Source organism: Doryrhamphus excisus, linkage group LG21, assembly GCF_037039965.1.
Source record: "Doryrhamphus excisus strain RoL-2023G ecotype Guam linkage group LG21, RoL_Dexc_Guam_v1.1, whole genome shotgun sequence".
Classification (NCBI taxonomy): domain Eukaryota; kingdom Metazoa; phylum Chordata; class Actinopteri; order Syngnathiformes; family Syngnathidae; genus Doryrhamphus; species Doryrhamphus excisus.
In genome coordinates, this window is record NC_136377.1 from 1,701,029 (window position 1) to 1,719,052 (window position 18,024).

The following is an 18,024-nucleotide window of genomic DNA, read 5'->3' on the forward strand; positions in this document are numbered from 1 at the left end:
TACCGAGAACACCAGACCAAACTTGAGAATACGGTTAGAATCGGATCTTCCGGAAGGAATGAATGACGCCAGCCAGCCAATAGGGGTGTCGCAAGAGCTGGCGTCAGAAGATCTGGCCAGATTAGCACGTAGCATTGGCTAGCTCCAGAGATGCAATCAGGCGAGAGATATCAGGAATAATCAATATTTACCTTCTTCCGCTGGGAGCTCTGGAGGTGTCACGTGACGAGCGTTGTGAAGGAACAGGTGGAGGCGGAGCCAGAAGAGGAGTTGGTGGGGTGGGGGTTGGGGGGGCAAAATGAGGAAACACAAAAGTTAGTTCATAAGTTGATGGTTTCAGTCTGGAGTCTAGAGTGGTATTCTCACACAAAATTATTTTTCAAAAGCTGCATTGTTTTTTTTTTCTGCTACGGTTCGAGTACCGGATCACAACACCCCCCACACAAGTCATTCCAAGTCCTGTTGGTAACCATCACCACAGCTCCATCACAGATCTGCATGGTCAGGTCTGATTCCAAAGCTGATCTGTGACATCAGCAGTGGGAAAAGCAGCGACATGCGGTGGGCGGTGACCCCCAAGCAGCGTGTTTCTCCGCCGTGTTTTGACCAGACCTCGCTACACGCGGATGAAACGTGACCATGTGGGGAAAGGAGCTGGAAAGGGAGACGACTGTGACGACAGGCTGCGGCGTCCGTTCCAAAAACAAACTCCCGGCAGTCGGTTTGTACATGACACAAGCGGAAAGAGAAATAACGTAACGAGAAAGTGGTCTGGTGTCACTCCAAGGCAATCGTATTCTGCAGATTACAACATGCAAGTAAGCTAGTTGGCTTGTTTAGGCTGTAGATATCTGAATAGGAGTTAATATATGGAGTTAATATATTACCGTAATATGTGACTTATATTCCAGTGCGACTTACAGTGTATATATAACATATTTTCTGGCCTATAAGTCGCTCCGGAGTATAAGTCGCACAAGGCCAAAAATACATAATTAGGCAGAAAAAAACATACATAAGTCGCACTGGAGTATAAGTCACATTTTTTGCAGGTAATTTATTTTAACTACTTGACCAAAACAGACATTACGTCCTCTTGGAAGGCAAGTTCTAACATGAATAAAAGAATAGAGAACAGGCTGAATAGGTGTAAGATATGCTAACACAATGCTTATTCAGCTACACAAAAAATAAACATGAACACAAAAGGTGTCCTGTGTTTATGGAACATAAACACTTTTTTCATTTATAAGTCGCTCTGGAGTATAAGTTGCAGGAACAGCCAACCTAGGAAAAAAAGTGCCACTTATAGTCCGGAAAATAAGGTGTATATATACCGTATTTTCTGGACTATAAGTCGCTCAAGGCCAAAAATACATAATTAGGTAAAAAAAAAAAAAACATACATAAGTCGCACTGGAGTATAAGTCGCATTTTTTGCGGGGAACAAAAAATAAACATGAACACAAAAGGTGTCCAGTGTTTATATGACATAAACACTTTTTTCATTTATAAGTCGCTCTGGAGTATAAGTCGCAGGAACCGCCAACCTAGGAAAAAAAGTGCCACTTATAGTCCAGCATATAAATACGGTATATAGCCACCGTATTTTCTGGACTATAAGTCGCTCAAGGATAAAAATACATAATTAGGTAAAAAAAAAAAACATACATACAGTGAAGAAAATAAGTATTTGAACACCCTGCTATTTTGCTATTTCTCCCACTTAGAAATCATGGAGGGGTCTGAAATTTTCATCGTAGGTGCATGTCCACTGTGAGAGAGATAAACTAAAAAGAAAAATCCAGAAATCACAATGCATGATTTTTTAACAATTTATTTGTGTGATACAGCTGCAAATAAGTATTTGAACACCTGTGTATCATCTAGAATTCTGACCCTGAAAGACCTGTTAGTCTGCCCATTAGAAGTCCACCTGCACTCCATGTATCATCCTGAATCAGATGCACCTGTTTGAGGTCGTTAGCTGCATAAAGACACCTGTCCACCCCATACAATCAGTAAGACTTTAACTTGTAACATGGCGAAGACCAAAGAGCTGTCCAAAGACACCAGAGACAAAATTGTACACCTCCACAAGGCTGGAAAGGGCTACGGAGCAATTACCAAGCAGCTTGGTGAAAAAAGGTCCACTGTTGGAGCTATCATTAGAAAATGGAAGAAGCTAAACATGACGGTCAATCTCAATCGGAGTGGAGCCCCATGCAAGATATCACCTCGTGGGGTCTCAATGATTCTAAGAAAGGTGAGGAATCAGCCCAGAACTACACGACAGGACTTGGTCAATGACCAGAAAAGAGCTGGGACCACCGTTTCCAAGGTTACTGTAGGTAATACACTAAGACGTCATGATGTGAAATCATGCATGGCACGAAAGGTTCCCCTGCTTAAACCAGCACATGTCAAGGCCCGTCTTAAGTTTGCATATGACCATTTGGATGATACAGAGGAGTCATGGGAGAAAGTTTTATGGTCAGATGAGACCAAAATAGAACTTTTTGGTCATAATTCCAATAAGCGTGTTTGGAGGAAGAAGAATGAAGAGTACAATCCGAAGAACACCATCCCTACTGTGAAGCATGGGGGTGGTAGCATCATGCTTTGGGGGTGTTTTTCTGCACATGGGACAGGACGAGTGCACTGCATTAAAGAGAGGATGACTGGGGCCGTGTATTGTGAGATTTTGGGGAACAACCTCCTTCCCTCTGTCAGAGCATTGAAGATGGGTCGTGGCTGGGTCTTCCAACACGACAACGACCCGAAGCACACAGCCAGGAAAACCAAGGAGTGGCTCCGTAAGAAGCATATCAAGGTTCTAGCATGGCCCAGCCAGTCTCCAGACCTGAACCCAATCGAAAATCTTTGGAGGGAGCTCAAACTCCGTGTTTCTCAGCGACAGCCCAGAAACCTGACTGATCTAGAGAAGATCTGTGTGGAGGAGTGGGCCAAGATCCCTCCTGCAGTGTGTGCAAACCTGGTGAAAAACTACAGGAAACGTTTGACCTCTGTAATAGCAAACAAAGGCTACTGTACCAAATATTAACATTCATTTTCTCAGGTGTTCAAATACTTATTTGCAGCTGTATCACACAAATAAATTGTTAAAAAATCATGCATTGTGATTTCTGGATTTTTCTTTTTAGTTTATCTCTCTCACAGTGGACATGCACCTACGATGAAAATTTCAGACCCCTCCATGATTTCTAAGTGGGAGAAATAGCAAAATAGCAGGGTGTTCAAATACTTATTTTCTTCACTGTAAGTCTCACTGGAGTATAAGTCGCATTTTTTGCGGGTAACAAAAAATAAACATGAAGAGAAAAGGTGTCCAGTGTTTATGGAACATAAACACTTTTTTCATTTATAAGTCGCTCTGGAGTATAAGGAACAGCGAAAAGTGCGACTTATCATCCGCAAAAATACGATATGTTTGTTTCTTCGTCATTGCACATTTTTTGGCTGGTGCGACTTGTGCTCCGGAGCGACTTATAGTTGGTTGAATGCGTTGGAATGACGTGAATATGCAGACATAAACCGTAGCCATCGTGGACGAACAAATAAAGCGGAAGGATGATTACTTATCCATTTATCTGTGCTCATGTGAAACCTACTCTAAAATCCAGTCATCTATGTTGCTTAGCCTCACTAAAGTCACGGGGTTATGCTGGAGCCTATCCCAGGAGGGGTACGTCCCGGACCGGTTGCTCTAAAGCGATTGAAGCAGTCATTGTCGAACCCCAGCTTCATGGACACCCCGTCCACAAGACTATTTACGCTGGCGGTGAAAGACGCTGCAGCCCAGACCAGCAGGACGATTGAAGGATAAATCAATTTCATGCTCTGCCTGGGCGTAAGTGTTGTTGAGTCACAGCGGATAGCTTCAAACTTGCCGTCTCAAGGGTTTTTAGAGTTCAGGTTGGACACGGGTGCAGTCGGAGGGGAATTCTGGTCGCACTCCGTCAGCAGCAGCTAAAAAGGAGAAGTGGCTTCTACCGTTTTTTTTCCATGCTTCACCGCTTTGACATAAGCACAGTTACCGCGCTCCCTTGCTTGTTTTGATGGTTGGCAGACCGGCGGAGAGTCAAGCTCTGAAGACAAAAGACTGACTGAGAGGACGAGAGGGAGGGGCCGCGGTGCTCAACGGGTTCCCCTGGCTTCCCTCTGCCAAGGATTCCCTCAGTCGGTCCATGCGAGGCTGGCCCTGGCACATTCCTGAATACGGACTTCCCCTTGCAGACGTGTACCCATCACACCTCCCCGGCTCCTCTCAAACAATGAATTAAAAAAAAAAAAAAAGCGTGTTTACACAAAGGGGGTCAGTGCCAAGAAAAAGTGGAAACACTTCCTGGAGACAGCAGGGAGTTTGTTTCCGAGCCCAGTGATGGAAGGATAGCAGAAACCTGAACAATGTTCCACCGGTGTCCAAACATTGGCCAATCAAATCCTCTCTTGTTTGCATCGAAGAAGATGTCAACATGTGGGACGAGGTCCCGCATTTACCGAAAAAAAAATCAGTACTGAAGAGCGTGCTCAACAGTTCCTCCATGTTCTCCATATATTTTCCATGTTCATAAGGCTGCAACTAATGATTATTTTCTTGGTTAATTAATCTGAAGGTGTTTGTTTCGATTAATTCAGTCATTTTTATGTAATTTTGACTTTATTTTGTGTCAATTTTGTGAGGTTAAAGCAGTGCTTTGCATTTATTTTCAGTCATGCCCCCTCTAAGACATTTTGTCAGCCCCCCCTTCTGAAATATTAGAGAATAACCAATAATATCGATTAATTAATCTGCAGTGTAAGACTGAACGCGACACTGAAAAGCAGGTCTTCCATGCTTTCCTAGCCAGCAGTAGGAACACGACGCTGCAAGAGTTGGGTAAATTCTGTGTTTGCTTGATTAAAATGAGCCCCCAAAGCGTTACATCATGTCTGTAAATATCTCGCGGCATCGTGTCCACATTGAGAGAAGGGGAAGATGCGTCACCCGGTGACTTATCATTTCTCCGCAGCACAACCAAACAAGCTGCCTGTCACTCACTCACAGTCAGAAAATACAGCATGTCACTAAACAAACGGGAACCAAACCACTCTTAAAAGAGGCTGATTATAGAAATATAGGAATAACTGTAATATCTTACTTTATTTCTTACAGTTTTGCTCTGAAATTTGTCAGATACAAATAGGAGTTATACAACTGGTCCCAGACCCAACCGTGGTACGTGAATTTCTACCAAGTCGTCCTTATTCATTCTATTTCTACCACTTATCCTCACGAGGGTCGCGGCGGTGCTGGAGCCTATCCCAGCTGTCTTTGGGATGAGAGGCGGGGTACACCCTGGACTGGTGGCCAGCCAATCACAGGGCACATATAGACAAACAACCATTCACACTCACATTCATACCTATGGACAATTTGGAGTCGCTAATTAACCTAGCATGTTTTTTTTTTGGAATGTGGGAGGAAACCGGAGTACCCGGAGAAAACATGCAAACTCCACACAGAGATGGCCGAGGGTGGGATTGAACTCGGGTCTCCTAGCTAACCACTCGGCCGGTGGATTTCACTCATGGGTTATCGGGATCGGCAGTGTAAAATCCTGATCGGAAGATCCCTAAAGCCAAAGTCTGAGGTTGAACTTCCTCTGTGTTTTTGGAATGGGGGACGAAACCGGAGACCCTGGAGAAAAGCCAGCATGCACGGGGAGAACATGCAAACTCCACACAGAGATGGCCGAGGGTGGAATTGAACTCGGGTCTCCTAGCTGTGAGCCCTACACGCTAACCACTCGTCCAAAAATCCTATAAGGAAAATATTTTTGCAGTAAGAGCAGCTTTACAACCTTCTAAATACAGTTTTTAACATTATTAGAGACCTCTAGACAGCAGCCCTATAGTCATCTAATAGCGATTTTATTCAAGGCAATGCAGCTTTAAATTCTAGCACACATAACGGTCGTAGGCGCCGAGCAATCACTATCAAATGTCAAAGCAAGACTGACAGAAACTTCCTTGTTTCCGACTGTCATGTCAGAGTAGAAGATAAAACGCTAACTTGATCCCTTCTAGCCAATTTAGAGCAAAACTGACAGGAGATTCAACTGACTGGCCTGCTTAGGCAGGCATAAAAAATTGGATTGTAACGTTATAAAAAGAATACCTCAGCACCATGTACCACTGTACAATGAGTACTTTACATATATTTAGTGGTACATACTTTCCATAAACAACATCCACATCTCTAAACCATCGTGGCCCACAAGTCAAAAAGCTTGCCATAACGGTGATTGACAGATGCTCAAGCGGGAGAGATGACACTCAGCGCCCCGGAAGTGACTCAACAGCCTACATAGACCATAGACCCCCCCCCCCCCCCACCCGTCCCAATTAGATAACCTTCAGGCAATTAAAGCGGAGGGCAAACAAACGTTGGAGCGAGGAGCGCACTCGAGAGTGTGTTGGCGTGGAGGAGGAGAGGAGACCGTGGAACATGTCTCCGAGCTCCAACGAGTGAGGCATTTCAGCCCTTTGAGTGTTTTTGCCGCAGCACAGGAACTAGAACAAGAACAAGGACTCGACTTTGGTCACGACATGGTGACATCATCACCTCGTGAACAATACAATATATTTCATTTTCAGAAATTACAGAAATTAGATGTTTGTCTGTGCCCTGTGATTGGTTGGCGACCAGTCAGAATTTTTTTTTTCTTTTTTTTTTTTTATTAGTAGTACCTTTTTCTCCTTTCAATTTTTACCATTTTTTTGCTGTTGTTGTCTAATTCTATTTTTAGAATATGCAGTATAGTACGTCCACTCTTGGAAACAGTCACCCCCTTTTTTGGAAGTTTCTAAGCACAAAATTCCTGCAGTGTGTGTGTGTGTTTTTGTGTGTGTGTGTGTGTGTGTGTGTGTGTGTGATACAGTGACTTACTGGGAGGCGGGGTGTGCTTCCCTGCAGTAAATTTACTTCATTCCTGCCGTGAATGAAGTGTGTGAGGAGCGTATGGACTCCAAATAAAAGGATTTGTTGGTGGGGGGGGCATAATCAGAAGGTGTGAATGGAGGGTCAGCTCAGACAGGGAACGGGAAGGGGGGGGGGGTAAATAATACCACAGTACAGACGTTCACACTAAAGCTCATTTTACTCCATGTTAGAAAATGCATGAAAAGCTGCCCCCCCTCCTCCATTGAGAGCTGCTTTTCATGTTTCTTTCACCTCTAAATGCAGCCTACACAGCAAAAAACTAAAACTAAGGATACATTGTAAAAATATAAATATAAAAATACAATGATGAGTATTTTCCTTGTGGGTCACAGGCAACATATCAGAAAGAAGGCAAAAATGTACATCAATATTTTCCAAAGTCCAAGCTGATAAATGTGGAGATCTTGTTTTGGCTCAAACACCAAGATAATAGGTCTGCTTTCATGGATGATGACTAAGGAAATGATAAATATTCACATTTCAGAACCTGAAATCAAAGGATATTTACATATTAAAATTTTTAAAAATATATTAATCAACGACCAAAATAGTTGTTAATTATTTGGGTCTTTGATTGAATTGTTGCGGCTCTAATAAGAATAAAAGTAAATAGATTTAATAAATAAATAGATATCGAATATTGTCATAGTTTATTGTTGATGACTTGAAGCTGCATCAAGTAGTGTGTTTGTGTGTTGGATTTCTCTTGTTGTATTTTTCACACTTTGAGTCACTACGGCGACAATGGAAGTGTCCACCCCCGCAGCAATCAAAGTGGCGCGGCCCATGCAAAACAAACAGATGGACAAACAAACAAGAAACATCACATGCCGCTGAATTTTTGTTCACATTTGATACCTCGCTTCTGGTTAAAAATAAAAAAATAATTAAAAAAAATAATTAAAAATAAAAAAATAAAAAATAAAAAATAAAAAATAAAAAATAAAAAATAAAAAATAAAAAATAAAAAATAAAAAATAAAAAATAAAAAATAAAAAATAAAAAATAAAAAATAAAAAATAAAAAATAATAAAATTAAAAAAAAATTAAAAATTTAAAAATTTAAAAATTTTAATAATCCTTTCATCGTGCAGATGTTTGACTCGAGAAGATAATGTTTGATGTATTCTGTCATGTCCACAACAAGACAAAAATGCTAGTAATGAGGTTTGGGTAACCCTGCCTCAACTACAGTACATGCATGCAAGTTATGACTGCAAAACGCTAAACACCTTGCAATCCGCTCGGAAGCCTACATTTTCCGAGAAGAGAGGAAGAAGTTGTAGCCTCAGCTGTGCATTACCCTTGCAATAACACGCAGGAAAGAAGTCAACAAAGTATGCAAGGCTTAATATTAGACGACAAACTAGAGTGGACACGGTAATAAAGTCAGCTCTTGGCCCCAAAAGAGGGAAACGGGTATTCCCTTGCAACAACTATTATCTATGCAGTCACACACACACACACACAGGCAGGAAGTTCACAACTAAAAGCGAAGAGAGATGTTATCTGTGGCGAGACGTTGCTTTTTCCATGAAGTCATGGCGAGCCCCTGTGTAGAGCGGCTGTGCTGCAAACAAGAGGCCAACTGTTTGACTTGCACATTATGGTGCTATACAGCACTCCGCAGCTTGGCCACACATGCAAATGACAGGCCAAGAGGGAAAGGCGGGGGTGGGGGGAGGGGGGGGGGGGCTGTTTGCTCCCGACATTACCGCCATCATCCAGTAGGGTCATGTCTGCCATGATGGTACGCATCGTTGCACAGAACGCCAGCCAAGAGATGCTCACTTACATGGTAGAAATAATCGTTGGGTCATGTCTGACTTTTGGTTTTGTTCGGCCGTCTCAGACTACTTCCTGGTGCTTATCCAAATCCTCACCCATACAGCATGGAAACTAGACCAAACCATCCATGAAGGAAGACAAATTTATTATCTACAAGAAGATACTCACAACTTGAAAACACTGATTTGTTGTGTTTGGTTTGGTCCGTATCGGGCAGGGGTGGTTTAAAAAGGAGGGGGAGGGGGAGTCTATAATATATATAGGTAGTGTTCAAAACAGAACCACATACTTGCTCACGGTGCAACAAATCCAAAACATCACATCCGCAGCATCACATACTGTAAATACTGTACATTATTTGGTTCGACATTATTTATGGATTCAGTTAGAGTGGGCACTTCAGGAACTAATTCAAGACCACGAAAAGCAAAACAGAACCACATACTTGCTCACGGTGCAACAAATCCAAAACATCACATCCGCAGCATCGCATACTGTAAATACTGTACATTATTTGGAGCAACATTATTTATGGATTCAGCTAAGAGTGGGCACTTCAGGAACTAATTCAAGACCACGAAAAGCAAAACATCTGTTTTGGTCACCCCCCCCCCCCCCCCCCAATGTGTCCTATAAGACCAGCAAAAGCCTCAAGATTTGTTGAATAAATGACTTAGCAGCTAAGTTGGCAACACTGATCCCTCCTGCTACGTCTTCTTCTTATTCCCTGCCGACCAGGGGCGTGTGAGGTGTGTTCAGGAGCAGAGTTACGATGCCCTCTACTGTATGGATTTGGAACATGAAGCTCCAGTCACATACAGTCCCATAATAATGTGTTTATGAGTGCAATACAAAGAAATAAATGTATGGGAAAATAATATGGCTTTAATTCATCAACACGACATACTGGTGTATACTTCAACCAATACTCCAGTGTATACCCCAATCTCCAACCTGTACTGTGCCTTTTTCTAGAGCTTTCTTCAGGATTCTGATTGAATAAATGACTTAGTGACAAATTAGATAAGTTGGCAACACTGATCCCTCCTGCTACGTCTTCTTCTTATTCCCTGTCCACCAGGGGCGTGTGAGGTGTGTTCAGGAGCAGAGTTAAGATGCTCTCTACTGTATGGATTTGGAACATGAAGCTCCAGTCACATACAGTCCCATAATAATGTGTTTATGAGTGCAATACAAATAAATAAATGTATGGGAAAACAATAAGTAAGTACTTACGGCTTTAATTCATCAACACGACATACTGGTGTATACTTCAACCAATACTCCAGTGTATACCCCAATCTCCAACCTGTACTGTGCCTTTTTCTAGAGCTTTCTTCAGGATTCTGATTGGCTAACATGACCTGACAGTTTGGGGCTTTTCCTGTCACCTTTGGGGAAGACATCAACCACCAATTTATTGTGCAAATTGTGCAAAAAAAACAATCTTTTCATCGACCTTTAGCTTCAGTGATGATGTGAAAGCCCCCATTTTGTGACTTAAGTAGCAAAGTATGAGGCTTTTTTTTTGGGAAACTAATGTTTAGAGTGAAACAGGTTGATCAGGATGTTAGCTTTCATCACCCATTCATGGAGTTGAACGGTGTACTTCCTGGTGCCAATGTTTACAATGTTTACAATGTTTACAGTGTTTAGGTGTGTGTTTGTTGAACATAACATTCATGAATCAAGCACCCCAAGAGAAAAAAAATACCTTTTGGGCTAATCTTGTGGGTGGTTTAAGAGGTCAAAGTGTAGGTTAGCTAAATGTTGACGGTCCCTTGTAATGCACCGTGTGTTGTCAACATCGATGCCCATCAATGAACGTCATCCTCCGGACACAATAGCAACAACTGTGCGGTAGTCTGGAAGCTAACGGCTGTAGTTGGGGAGTCGTGTTGCTAGAAACGGTGGCGGCTACCGGGAGAGATTAAAAAGGCAGGCAAGGAAAAGCCGTCCGGTTGTACTCACCGTTCGGTCCGTATTTGTCCAAATGCACTTTGACTTGTTCTTGAGTCAGCCCGGTGTTCTCGTTCACGCCGAAGAAGTCTAAAACTTCACTCGCCGATTTCGTGTGCGCATTTTCCATCTCGGCGGAGTATGTTTGTCTTCAGACGGCGAGGTGAGAACGCGTGGAGTTGAACATCTGACACAATTTCCGCAGATGGACGCTGAGGCGGGCTGGAAATGTCTCCGTGCTAGAGATCACCTGTCCCAGCCTGAAGAAGAAGAAGAAGAAGAAGAAGAAGAAGAAATCCTCCGGCCGTGAAGGAGGCACACACGCACACACATATACACACGCACACACACACACAACTCCGCTTCAATTAATCGCCTGCTGTCGACTTCATCTGCATGTGAAGGTGTTTTCACTGTGTGTGTGTGTGTGTGTGTGTTGGGGTGCGCGTGTGTGCGCGCGTGTTAGCCGGCGTGCACCGCCTCTTTTTGTGTTGCTGAGCTCCCATTGGCTGCTCCTACCTGGCCGGCAGCACCTCTTCCACGTCGTTCGTAGTAGCATGATTCGGGACTGGTGAGTGACGTCATGCTTGGCTAAATATGGAACCCAAGGCTCCCCCTCCAACAGGCTGGGTGTGCATGCAAAAGTACGTGATGGTGGACCCGGAGGGTGGATATACTGCGTGGAATGTTCTGACCAGGGGCGTCACTAGGGTCTGAGGACAGGGGGGGGCTTAGCCCCCTGGAGATGCACAGGATATGAATGAATGTAGTAGACGTTCAAAAAATTCAAAAAATCCCAAAAACAAATAAGGAACAAGAACAATTGTTTTAGGCCCAGTGATCAACAGTGATCAATGATATAATAATCATTATTATATCATCAATTAGCCTATTTATTATAACTATCATCATTATTATTATTATGATTATTATTACTACTACTAGTAGTAGGCTCGTATTAGCCTGCTTATTGGCTTGCTTATTAGCCTGCTTTTGCCCTATTATATAAAATTTGTCAGATATTTTTTTGTAAAAAAATCAATAAAAATAAAAAAATCAACAGTGATCAATTATATAATAATAATAATTATATTATTAATTAGCCTATTATTATTACTATCATCATTATTATTATTATGATTATTATTATTAGCCTGCTTTTGCCCTATTATATAAAAATTGTCAGATCTTTTTTGTAAAAAAAATCAATAAAAATAAAAAAATCAACAGTGATCAATTATATAATAATAATAATAATTATATTATTAATTAGCCTATTATTATTACTATAATCATTATTATTATTATGATTATTATTATTAGCCTGCTTTTGCCCTATTATATAAAATTTGTCAGAGATTTTTTTTGTAAAAAAAAATCAACAGTGATCAATTATATAATAATCATTATTATATTATTAATTAGCCTAATATTATTACTATCATCATTATAATTTTTCTGATTATTATTACTACTACTAATAGTAGTAGTAGGTTAGTATTAGCCTGCTTATTGGCTTGCTTATTTGCCTGCTTTTGCCCCTATTATATAAAATTTGTCAGATATTTTTTTTGTAAAAAAAAACAATAAAAATAAAAAAATTAAACAGTGATCAAATATATAATAATATTTATTATATTATTCATTAGCCTATTATTATGACTATTATCATTATTATTCTTTTGATTATTACTACTACTACTAGTAGTAGTAGGCTTGCTTATTAGCCTGCTTTTGCCCTATTATATAAAATTTGTCAGAGATTTTTTTTAAATTAAAAAAAAATAATAAATTAAAAAAAAATCTTAAATTATTTAGAGGGGCCTAATAACATTTTAGGCCTAATGACGCCACTGGTTCTGACATAAATTCCATAAACGGAAGCAATAATTATTCCTGTGATTCACCTCCACTTATTTCAACATTGCAATTATTACATCATTTATGACATGTGGACACGTCCTGGTAAAATAGGACGTGTGGTCACCCTACCTGGTCTTATTTGAATCATTCCGCTGTGTGTTGGTTCAGATTTCAGGTGTAGGCCTTTGCCAAACACCCTGAAGGAAGCTACCATGCTTTTTTTTGGGGGGGGGGGGGGTGTTCCGACACAATAACAAGCACAATGTAAGGGGGGGGGGGGTGTTTAATGGTGACAATGACAAAGCACATATCACACACACACACACACACACACACCTGCTATGTTCTTGTTTCGTGCCAGACTGTTCTGTCAAGGAGACTTGGCAGGAACCTTCTTCTCAAGTTCATCCTGTTTTGACAAACAACCTGTGCAGCCTCGCCATCCAGGTTGAGGAAGGAGGAGACTTTCCTCAATTAAAGTAGGTTCAATCACACAGAAACTACTTTATACGCAATAAACTCACAACACGTTAAGCTATACGCTATAATACTCTCTGAGTCGTATGGCACATCTCGATTCAAACGACACAACTGTCGTACTCGTACCCTCTTTCTCCAACAATAGTTAACCCTCTTCTGTCCTGTGCTCTTTCTCTCTGCCCCCCCCCCCCCCGCCCCCGCCCCCTCCTTCCGTGGTGCACACTTGGGGACTGCACCAATCACACATTTTCCACACAGACCTCCAATCGTGTTTTCCAACACCTTAGCCTGCAGCGTTCATTAACATAAAGGAAATGAGATATAGCCTCCAAAGAATGAAAAATACACCGCCCCCCCGCCCCCCCCATCCCACCTTCCATATGATGCTTATGGCTGCCATCAAATTCTGACCTTGGCATCGGCCATGATTTTTCATCAACCTATTTTCTCTACCACTTATTCAGTTATGCGGTTGCACCATAGAGGATGGAGCAGACCTGGGAAAACTACAGCTTTGGGGGGGTGGGGGGGGGGTAAGGGGGGGTCTGTCATGAGAATATTTTTAGCATGCAATAACTCAAAGCAACCCCCAGATGTTTAGCAAGGGACCAAGCACATTCAGCAACTATGATGTATATACTGTATATATACTGTAATATATACTGTACATATACTGTACATACCGAGTATTCTTTCCATCAAATTCTATTTGTTTATTCCCAAACAGTCCATTAGCTTCATTTTATAGTCGCCATCGTCATTTGATCAGTATTGGTATCAATCGATTTTATTCATTCATTCATTCATTCATTCATTCGCGGGGGTGCTGGAGCCTATCCCAGCTGTCTCCTGGACTGGTGGCCAGCCAATCACAGGGCACATATAGACAAACAACCATTCACACTCACATTCATACCTATGGACAATTTGGAGTGGCTAATTAACCTAGCATGTTTTTGGAATGTGGGAGGAAACCGGAGTACCCGGAGAAAACCCACGCATGCACGGGGAGAACATGCAAACTCCACACAGAGATGGCCGAGGGTGGAATTGAACTCGGGTCTCCTAGCTGTGAGGTCTGCGCGCTAACCACTCACCCGTTGTGCAGCCTCAAGTTGGAATATTATATTATATTGGGGAATATGAGTGTAAAGTTGACTATAGGGGTGTTAGTTCATGTCTAGAGGGCTCTACTAATGTTCATTCATTCATTCATTTTCTACCGCGGGGGTGCTGGAGCCTATCCCAGCTGTTTTCCGGCGAGAGAGGTGGGGTACACCCTGGACTGGTGGCCAGCCAATCACAGGGCACATATAGACAAACAACCATTCACACTCACATTCATACCTATGGACAATTTGGAGTCGCTAATTAACCTAGCCTGTTTTTGGAATGTGGGAGGAAACCGGAGTACCCAGAGAAAATCGCCAAGGGTGGGATTGAACTTGGGTGTCGTAGCTACTCGCGCCAACCACTTCCCCGCCGTGTAGCCTTTTAACATTATTATTATTATTGATTTGAAATAAGACCCTTATGGTCCAATCGTTCTGTTCCGTACGTCGCTAATTAGCCGAGCATGTTTTTGGAATGTGGGAGGAAATCGGAGTACCCGGAGAAAACATGCAAACTCCACACAGAGCTGGCCGAGGGTGGGATTGAACTCGGGTCTCCTAGCTAACCTCTCGATCGGTGGATTTCACTCATGGATTATCGGGATCTGCAGTGTAAAATCCTGATCGGAAGATCCCTAAACCCAAAGTCTGAGGTTGAAGTTCCTCCATAACCGTGTTCCTTGGAATCCAACTTCCTGAAAGGTTCCAGACAGACAATGAATGCAAAGCAGACCAGAATATTGATATTAAATATATTCATGGCAAAGCGGCCTTTTGCAATGAATCGCCCATCAAAAGTCATTTCTCGCAATGATTCCCTGTCGCTTGTGATCATTTGTGCGGCCTGGTAAGCGCCCCCGTTGATGGGGCGGCACGTTAGAGCCACTTTATGTAAATAAGCAATAATCACACCTTCCCGTCACCACAGGCCGACTGCAACAAAGGATGTTGTCACGTCTGGTCGGGAGGTAGCGACTGCTAATCATTGACCCGGGAAATAGACATTGTGGCGATGCTGGGGGGCGGGGGGGGGGGGGTGCGGGGGCTGTTCCACTTTATTGGAAGGAGGGCGGATGGCAGCTTCATGACAACAGATGCTCTCCAACAGGAAGTAGGATGCTAAACATTTCATTCCGACGCCACTTGGGATCGAACTTTCCGTTCGATACGCTTCTACATGCACGGGTTAAGATCGGATTCACAAAATAATAATAATTCATAATTCAAAATAATTAGTGTAGATTCTATAGCATTCAATGGTTACATTGAATCTTACATTAGAAAGATATAGAGCAGCTATAAAGCAGCTATAGAGCAGCTACACACAATATCCCGCGCACAACATTTTTTTAGATCTTCCAGAATCTGCACCTATTCCAGCTGCATTTCCTGTAAATATTGCCTTCATATAAATCCATCTTTAATGTGACCTAATTTTATCAAGCACGATTATTTATGAGCCAAGCCATTTCCTGTAAGTGTGTCCCTCTGTGTTTTACTGTAAAGCAGGGGTCTCAAACTCTCGGCCCGCGGGACAACTGTGGCCCGCAAGACACTCGTTTGAGGCCCCCACCTTGATACCAAAGTTTAATGTTGAAAATTACAGCTTAAAGCTGTGTGCACACCGGACACAATTAAACATGATTTTGCCCCCGCCCATACTGTCTTACCCTACCCTGTTACGCTTTGGATTAGCAATGAAGCTAAAGGCTTATATGACGCTGGGTTACAAATAAATGCAGGAAATGATTTGGAATCAAACGGAAAATACACGTCGAGATAAAGCATCTCATTAAAACATGTTGTTAAAGTTACGACGCCGCTCCCAGATTGGAACCGAGTACGATGCTAACATGCTAATTGGGTCAAATATAAAAAAAAACACACAGAGATCGCCGAGGGTGGGATTGAACTCGGGTCTCGTAGCTACTAGCGCTAACCACTTCACCACTGTGCAGCCCTTTAACATTATTATTATTATTATTATTATTATTGTAGACTTGAAATAAGGTCGTTCTGTTCCATACGGTACTTCCTGTGGTGCTATTGTCTCATCAATGACACCTAGTGACCAGTGTAGAGTACTACATTTCATCTTTGAATGTGTCTTCTGAATGCCTTATATTTGTATTTTGGTTCATGTATGCTACGTTTATATGTGAAATGTTTCTACTAGTAGTCCGGACTCCGCCACGAGACATATTTCTGAACAACCGTGATGGAGTGAAGCTGCAAAATCTGTCGAGGTATGACAGTACACGCTGAGAAAACTCCTCCCACATGATTTAGCAAGCTGTCAAATTTTCACCCACCCGTGGGCAAACACACACACGCCCACTCACATGTTAACATTTTCACACAAAAGAGGCCGTGCGGCGTCTCTTCGGTGCAACGCATTATCGAGGAAAACACGCACGGCTCGGCTGTCCAACCAGCTGCAGAGTCGGAGGAGTAAAGCTGAGGTGTTAAAAGTTTCGGAGGCCCGATCACATCGGGCGAGGAACCAACCGTGCGCTGATGCGGCAAAGCCCTGGAGAGAAGCTGCTGCCCACGTTACAGACTTTAAATAAAACGCTGCCCTGATTACACCGCTCTCTTCCCAGCCAAGGGCCGCCGTTCTCAACAGCGGCGAGCTCGCCTGCGCGGCCTAGATGCAAAGCCCAGCTGACTATACGGTACGGCGGAGCGCGACATGACCCAAAAGAGGATCCGAAATACATCAAATGGCTGGAAAAAGTGGTCGTTATGACCCAAAATAGACGTAAATAATTTGCAAATGAGATATTAGCTGGTCACCGCACATGCTCAGTACGTTGATGATGCGTGATATGCTGCTTGTTGCGAAGCCGCCGAAAAAGAAACGCTCTCGGATGCGTTTTCTCAGCGGTTTCAGCGGCAGATTACTATCACTGCCGTGCTCCACTGATACAACCTTTCAACACAACATTTTTCTTTTATTGTCTTATTTTTCTAAACTCCTATTTTGAAGTGATTACATTAATTAGGACACTTTTCTCTTAGGACACTTTTTTTTAGATCTTCCAGAATCTGCACCTATTCCAGCTGCATTTCCTGTAAATATTGCCTTCATATAAATCCATCTTTAATGTGACCTAATTTTATCAAACACGTTTATGAGCCAAGTGTGTCACTCTTCGGGCGAGAGAGGCGGGGTACACCCTGGACTGGTGGCCGGCCAATCACAGGGCACATATAGACAAACAACCATTCACACTCACATTTATACCTATATGGACAATTTGGAGTCGCTAATTAGCCTAGCATGTTTTTTTGGAATGGGGGAGAAAACCGGAGTACCCGTTAATTAGGACACTTTTATTAGCAGAATTTCTCTCGGCGATAAATAAAGTTGTCATCCATCTTGGTGCTGCGTCCTTTGTTTTCACATCATTTTGCTTACCATGCAAATTTAGCGTCACTGTGGAATTGTGTTATCGCACCTACACAATGTGTCAAGTATTACATAATATCTATTCAAGTATGATACAGGGATGCTCCGTGGTCGTATCTGCATCGTACCTGGGTATTATATTTCATATGTTTATTTTTACATTAGATTCCGAAGTGTCTTGTCCTTATTTAGGAAGGAGGATTGTTTATTATTGTTTATTGTTTAGGATTGTGTGGCAGGATGACGTATGTAATGGTAATGGTAGAATTTCATTTGAACATGCATCAGATTACAATTGAATGCATCCCATAATCAGTTCACAGTTCCACATGTCCAAAAAGGAGTAGGAAGAAGCAAAGCTTATTAAATCCTACCCCTCCATCTGGTACTTTTACAACCAGTAA

At 42.3% G+C, this 18,024-nt stretch overlaps 1 protein-coding gene across 2 annotated transcripts in view; it reads right to left on the bottom strand.

Moving 5' to 3' along the window:
- atp2a3 (ATPase sarcoplasmic/endoplasmic reticulum Ca2+ transporting 3) overlaps positions 1 to 11,187 on the bottom strand; it is a 35,366-nt gene extending 24,179 nt beyond the window's left edge. For both annotated transcript variants that reach the window (XM_058086868.2, XM_058086869.2), the window contains exons 1-2: positions 10,766 to 11,187; positions 192 to 209 (exon numbers count right to left, since the gene is read on the bottom strand). In XM_058086868.2, coding sequence (XP_057942851.2) covers positions 192 to 209; positions 10,766 to 10,883 — 136 coding nt within the window. In that variant the 5' untranslated portion in view covers positions 10,884 to 11,187. The remainder of the gene's footprint in view (positions 1 to 191; positions 210 to 10,765) is intronic.
- Positions 11,188 to 18,024: the final 6,837 nt, after the last annotated feature.